Consider the following 6,279-nt stretch of genomic DNA (forward strand, 5'->3'; position numbering starts at 1 on the left):
CCCACCCACAGCCCCGCCCCAGCCCCGCCCCCAGCCCCGCCCGTGTCTTTGTCTCTCCGCCTCCTGCAGGTGCCTCTCCGGGCAATGCAAGCCAGGCCCCCGGTCCGGAGCAGCCTCTCCCCCCAGCGGGTACCAGGGCGGGGGCTGTGCCGGGCGCCAGCTCCGCGGCCCAGGGCCGGGCCCCCCGGCTGACGCTGACGGAGGCGGTGGACGTGAGCTGTGAGGTGGAGAAGGTGGCCCTGGCCGTGCAGAGGCGCTTCCTGCAGCAGGAGTCCATCCCCGCGGCCTCCCTGTACCTGGGGCAGCCCTCCTGCAACGCGAGCAGCAGCAACGGCTCCCACGTGTTCCTGGTGGCCGGCTGGGGCGAATGTGGGACGCTGGTGCAGAGTGTAAGGCCGGGGACTGGAGGCCGGGGCGGGGCGGGACCCCAGGGTGCGGGGGGAGTGAGAGGCGGGACCCTGGGCTCCAAACACGGGACCCCAGGAAAGGAGGAGTCCAGCCTGTACCCCTGGATTGGGAGGGAGAGGGAGGGCCCCGCTCCGTGCGTGGAGGGGCTCTGCACGCTGTCCCTCGGGAGCTGCTGTATTGAGGTCCGTGGAGCCCCTCAGGCCCCAGGCCTGGTGTGGAAGGTTGTCTGCGGGTCACAGGAGTGGATCCCCCTCCCGCCCCTCAGCGTCCTGCCCGCCTGAGCACTGTCCTTGCAGTGGAGGGGGGAGGAGAAAAGGCATCCTCCGTGAGTTCAGCCAGTGGCAGGCATTGGGGTGCACAGTTGTCGCCTGAGGAAGCAGGCCACCCTGCTGTGGGACTCTGGGTGCTGAGACCCCAACCCCAGGCCATTCCCCAGGGGCTGAGCGGGGTGCTCGGCCAGGCCAGGGAGCTCCAGGCTCCCTGCCACCCCGCCAGCTTCCTGCAGGGAAATGGTGCCTTTCAGGAATGAGGTCCATTCTAGAAAGAAGGTGTCTGTGGAGTGAGGGGAGAGGAGGCGGGTGTGGCCACAGGCAGGCTGGTGACCCCTCACCAGCCTGGGTTAACCCTCACCTGGCAGGGTGAACCAGCAGGTGGAGGCGTGTAGAAGTGGCTCTGGCAGGTGGGCGGCCGGCTCTGGAACCCACCTGCAGGGGTGACAGCTGGCCAGCGGCTGGGGCCAGGAGGGCACCAGCACCAGGGAAGCTGGACGAGAGCCGGCCGTTCCTCACAGCGGGACTGGAGCTCAGGTTGCCTGGTCTTTGTCTCTGAGGGCCTATGGGCTTTCTGGGGAAAAGGGGGGGGTAGGTAGGGAATGGGACCTGTCCCCTGTTCACCACCAAGATGGGCCTTGATTGACCTCCCTAGTGCCCAGGTCCAGGCGTCATTGGTGCATTTAGGGCTGAGGATCAGCTGAGTCCACGGGGGGGCAGGGCTAGGTGATGCCCTTGGCTCAGTCTCCCAAGCCCTTGAGGTCCCCCGGAGGGGGGGCTTTCTGACCCCCTGGCTGGAGTCCTGGGCACGCTTGGGACCGCTGGGCTGCAGAGGGAACCTGGCGGAGTGGCGTCCGGAGGAGAGGCTCAGGCTCCGGCACAGCCGGGAAGCAGATGGCAGGAGAGGGCAACTTGGCAGAGGGAGTGGCGGGGGAAGGGGCCCGGCCTGCGGTGCCTGGCAGACGGGCATCCGCCCAGCGTGACTGGTGCCTCTCAGAGGCCGGGGCTCTTGGACAGTTCCTGTCTGAAGAGGCAGCTGGGGCCACCAGCCTCCCTCCCCCACTCTAGTCCCTGAAAGTCGCCCGTGGGCATCCGTGGCTCACGCCTGCAACCCTGGCGACTCAGGAGGCTGAGATCTGAGCATCATGGTCTGAAGCCAGACAGGGAAGATAAACCCAAGAGACTCTTGTCCCTCCTTAACAAGCAAAAAGTTGGAAGTAGAGGCAGGGCTTGAGTGGTAGAACACAAGCCTTGAGCAAAAACGCTAAAGGTACCCAGGCCTGAGTTTAAGCCCTAGTACAGACACACTCTCTCTCTCTCTCTCTTTCTTTTCTTCCTTCCTTCTTCCCTTCCTTCCTCTCTCTCTCTCCCTCCTTCCCTCACTCAAGCCAGTGGCTCATATTTGTAATCCTAGTTCTTTAAGAGGCTGAGTGTAGAAGGGTCTTGGTTTAAGTCTGGGCAGAAAAGTCTGAGAGAGCAGCTCCCCAAGATAGAAAAAAACAGGACTGGAGGCATGGGGCATAGAGTGCAAGTCTAACAAGCATGAAGCCCTGAGTTTAAATCCTGGAACCACACGCACGCACATGCGTGTGTACCTACACACACACACCTGCACACGAGGTCAGTGTCTGCCATTGTGCCCAGGGTGCCCACCACCCAGGCTGCTCTGCAGGGCGACGGTACCTCCGTGGGGGCTGGCACGGAGCGCTCAGTGGGAGAGCGGGGAGCGGTGTTTCTCTGCGTCTCCCCCGCTGGAATCCGCAGGCTGACCGGCTGACCGGCTGACCGGCTGACCAGCGTCTGCAGCATGGGCCCCGCCTGCTCGCTTGGCGGCGTCTGCCTCCCTGGGGAGCACAGGCCCCAGGCAGCGGCGGAAGCGGCTCCTGTGCTGTCTGTGGCCACTGACGCCCGGGGTCCACTTGACTTCAAGCTCTGCACACGTTGGGGGCAACACCCAGCCCCGAGAGTGCAGCCCACCGCCGGGCTGGGGGGGAGGGGAGGACTCCTGGGGTCAAGACACCCACTCGCGTCCCCTGTGTGCTCAGAACATGACAGATACTGTGGTGAGGACCACGCTGCGGAATGACCTGTCCCCAGAGGGCGTCCTCCACCACCCCAAGATCCTGAGCCCCATCCTCTGCGCCTTCCGGAACAACCTGCTGGCGTCCTCAGGCTACGCTCCGCAGTGGGGGTGAGCGGGGGCCGGCTGCCCCTCCCCAGCCCCGGCCCCTCCCAGCACCGTCCTTGTGGACCCTTTAGGAATTCACCTGCTTGACCCCTCTCTTTGAGCCTGATTATACAAATGTGGACGGTGGCCAGGCCTCCGTCCTCGGTCAGGTTGCCTTAGGCTCAGAACCCCTAGCGGATCAGCACGCTGCTTGGGGGCATCTCTGGGGGGTGGGGACGGGAAGGAGGGGCGCAGAGACAAGCCTGTGACGCTGCTCCTTCTTGCAGGGTGTACACCATCGTTGAAGACCTCCACGGCGCCGGGAACTTCGTCACTGAGATGCAGGTGTTCATCGGCGATTCCCCCATCCCTCAGAATTACAGTGTGTCTGCCAGTGATGACGTCAAGATCGAAGTGGGGCTCTACAGGCAGAAGAGCAACCTCAGGGTGGTTCTGATGGAGTGCTGGGCGACCCCCTCGAGCAACGCCAGGGACCCGGTCACCTTCGGTTTCATCAACAATAGGTAGGGGGCTCGGGCCGGCGCTGGTGCGTGCCGCCGGGAACACCAGGCAGAGGCGGGTCTGGCCCTGGGTCTCAGGCCTGCAGGGCCGGCTCCAACTCGGCATCGACTTCCCCTTCCCAGCTGCCCCATTCCCAACACCTATACCAGCGTGATCCAGAACGGAGACTCGAGCAAGGCCCAGTTTAAGCTGAGGATCTTCTCCTTCGTCAACAACTCCATTGTCTACCTGCACTGCAAGCTTCGTGTCTGCCTGGAGAACCCGGGAGCCACGTGCAAGATTGTAAGTGTCCGGCGTGGCCGTAGGCTGATGCACAGGCCTTCTGCTCAGCCGGCAAAGCGGAAGCCAGGGGCCCTGGCAGGGCTAGTGGGGTGTTGGGACTTGACGATGGCTAAACAACGTATCATTGATACCAAACTTCTATCAGTAGCTCAGTCCTCGCTTTAGCTGGTACTTGAACGAAGGGCCTGGTGCTTTAGCTTGGCCTGTTTTGCTCAAGGCTAGCAGCGCTCTACCACTTGAGCCACAGCTCTATCTCTGGCTTTTTGGTGGTTCACTAGAGATAAGAATCTGGGCTCTCCTGGCACAGGCTGGCTCTGACCTTCGATCTACCGATCTCAGCCTCCTGAGTAGCTTGGATTATAGGTGTGAGCCTCTGTGGCCTGCTTCTAAGTCCTCCTTGAGGCTGCTTTGTGCCTGGCGTCCCCCCGGCTCTTCCCGATCACCTCCCCAAGGTAACTGGTGGGGTTTTTAGGAGAGCACAAGTTACCTCAGTTAAGATGATTTTTTTTTTTTGTAATGTTGGTGGAACATGATCCAAGGTCAGCTCCTCTCCCACTCCTACTGGAGGCGGGGGAAGGGGGGCTGGAATCATCTCCCATGTGCATTTCCCCAGATCTTCCAGCTTGAAATTCCCTCTTCAGTGCTGAGGTTTTAGGCTATTCTCGGTGCTGCACACACGAATGGGAAGCAATTGCGTCTCTGTGCTACCTGGGGCAGGGCTCACAGAGCCCGCCGGCTCTTCACTCACCGTCCGCCTGTGTCAGTGCCGTCTTTGTTCAGCGTCCGCGTGTGCATTCTCCTGTGCTCTTCCACGGTGTGACATGGGCCAGTGAATCTGAATGACAGCAACTCATTTGGTTGGTGTCCCCTTTCTCAAAACGATAGGTGTTCCTGCCAGGCCAGGTGACCCTGTCCCGGCCATGAGGGGACCCTGGAGCCTGCAGCCCAGGCCACAGGGTCCCCAGGCTTAGAAAGAGGACCAGCATCCAGGCCCTGTCCCTCCCCTCCTCCTGGGAGCCGCCCACTCTTGGGCTCTGGCCAGGCTTCATCCTGGCCCTGTGCATGGTAGAATAGCATTGCATTCCCAGAGCTGCTGGGACCACAGCTACTCTAAGCCTGGAAGCAGAGGCCTCATCGGCCTCCGGCGGCCTCGGCCCCAGCCTCGCGGGTGGTCCCCCCGCGTCTCCACACTGTGGCCACCTTCTGCCTTTTCATAAGGACCTGGTCACTGTGGATTAGAGCCCGAATGAGCTCTTTCCAAATGAGGTTATGGTCCTAGGTGTGGGGTGCAGGATTCTAATGTCTTTTTGGAGGACACATGTTACCTGTCCATAGTGAGCAGGTTGCTCGGTGCACTGCTCCAGGAAGCTGTTTTTGTGAGAGTCATTCAGAGGAGCAGGTGCCCGTAGTGGCCTTTGGGCCAAAACAGACTTGGGCCAGAAGGGTACGGGGCCAGCTCTCTATTCTGCAGCTCTTTGTGCCCAACTCCCTCCCTCCCCTGGACGTGTCCCACACAGACGGGGTCCACTGTGCAGACTCTGTCGGCTTGCCTGTCTAGATCAAGCATCCGGTGACTTCGCAGAGGATGGAGGGATCTCCGGGCTAGCGGTCGCCCCGGTATCGAGTTAACCCATGAGCACCCTTAGGACTGATTTTGAGTTTCTCTCCTTGAACACCCAGAGCTGCCGCAACTTCCGGTCGGTGAGCAACAGTGAAGACTCGGAGTTCTTCCAGATGTCCTGGGGGCCCCTCATGCGGTCTGAACGTGAGTCCACAATGGATCTAGGTAGCAAAGAAAAGATTCCAGCCATGACGCCGCCAGCCTTTGTAAACTGCAAAGAGTGGGCTGCTAGCTAGATCCTAGGAGAGCCTGGCTCCAATACTGCTCGAGAGCCAGCGTCTATGGGAAGAGCCAGTGCCAGCCCAGGCAGGCTCCTCTCGGCTGACCCCTCCGAAGCGGTTCTGTGGTCAAAAGCTCGGCCCAGAGAGGCAGGAGCGGGGCTGATTAAGGCGATGCTTTGAGCCTTACCCTGGGGACCCCTAGAGTTGTCTGACCCTGAGAGAGCACATCGAGTGGAGAGGAGAAGAAACTCCCGCGGCGACACGCAGTGTCAGGTTCTCTGTGTGCACACACACGTGTGCACATGTGCGTGTCTGCCAGTGCTCACAAATATAGCTGTTGTATTCAGAATATGCCAAACGCCCAGCATTTCCGTTCTCCTCAAAGCAAAACTTCCTACAGCCACTCGCAGTCCATGCATTTGCAAAGTCAGTTCACTAGGAAAACACATGCTTTTTTTTCCTCTTTTGGGATTTCAAGTCTTATATTTGATACATAGTATTAATCTTCCAAAGAAATGGGCAGCATTTATTTCTGTATTTTTAAAAAATATCCCAGGCTACTAAAAATAAGCAAAGATTTTTGTAATTGCAGGCATGTTCCCATATATAAAACAAAAGCTAGATCAAACCAGAAGTCTTGGGTCTTTTAATGAGTCTTAGGTAAAATAATAAACTGAGATCCTACCCATTTTCTGCCAAATATAAGAAATAAGACTTTCCTCCTCCACCCCTCCCCCTCCTCCTCCCCCTCCTCCTCCCCTTTCTCTTCCTCCTCCTCTTCCTCCTCCC

The 6,279-nt window shown here is 59.8% G+C and overlaps 1 protein-coding gene across 1 annotated transcript in view; it reads left to right on the top strand.

Moving 5' to 3' along the window:
- The window catches only part of Umodl1 (uromodulin-like 1), a 32,611-nt gene that overhangs the window by 25,138 nt on the left and 1,194 nt on the right, over window positions 1–6,279 (top strand). Inside the window, exons 13-17 of the mRNA XM_013027345.1 lie at window positions 70–389; window positions 2,723–2,868; window positions 3,132–3,368; window positions 3,489–3,648; window positions 5,329–5,413. Coding sequence (XP_012882799.1) covers window positions 70–389; window positions 2,723–2,868; window positions 3,132–3,368; window positions 3,489–3,648; window positions 5,329–5,413 — 948 coding nt within the window. The remainder of the gene's footprint in view (window positions 1–69; window positions 390–2,722; window positions 2,869–3,131; window positions 3,369–3,488; window positions 3,649–5,328; window positions 5,414–6,279) is intronic.

Source organism: Dipodomys ordii, unplaced genomic scaffold, assembly GCF_000151885.1.
Source record: "Dipodomys ordii isolate 6190 unplaced genomic scaffold, Dord_2.0 Scaffold103, whole genome shotgun sequence".
NCBI classification, from domain to species: domain Eukaryota; kingdom Metazoa; phylum Chordata; class Mammalia; order Rodentia; family Heteromyidae; genus Dipodomys; species Dipodomys ordii.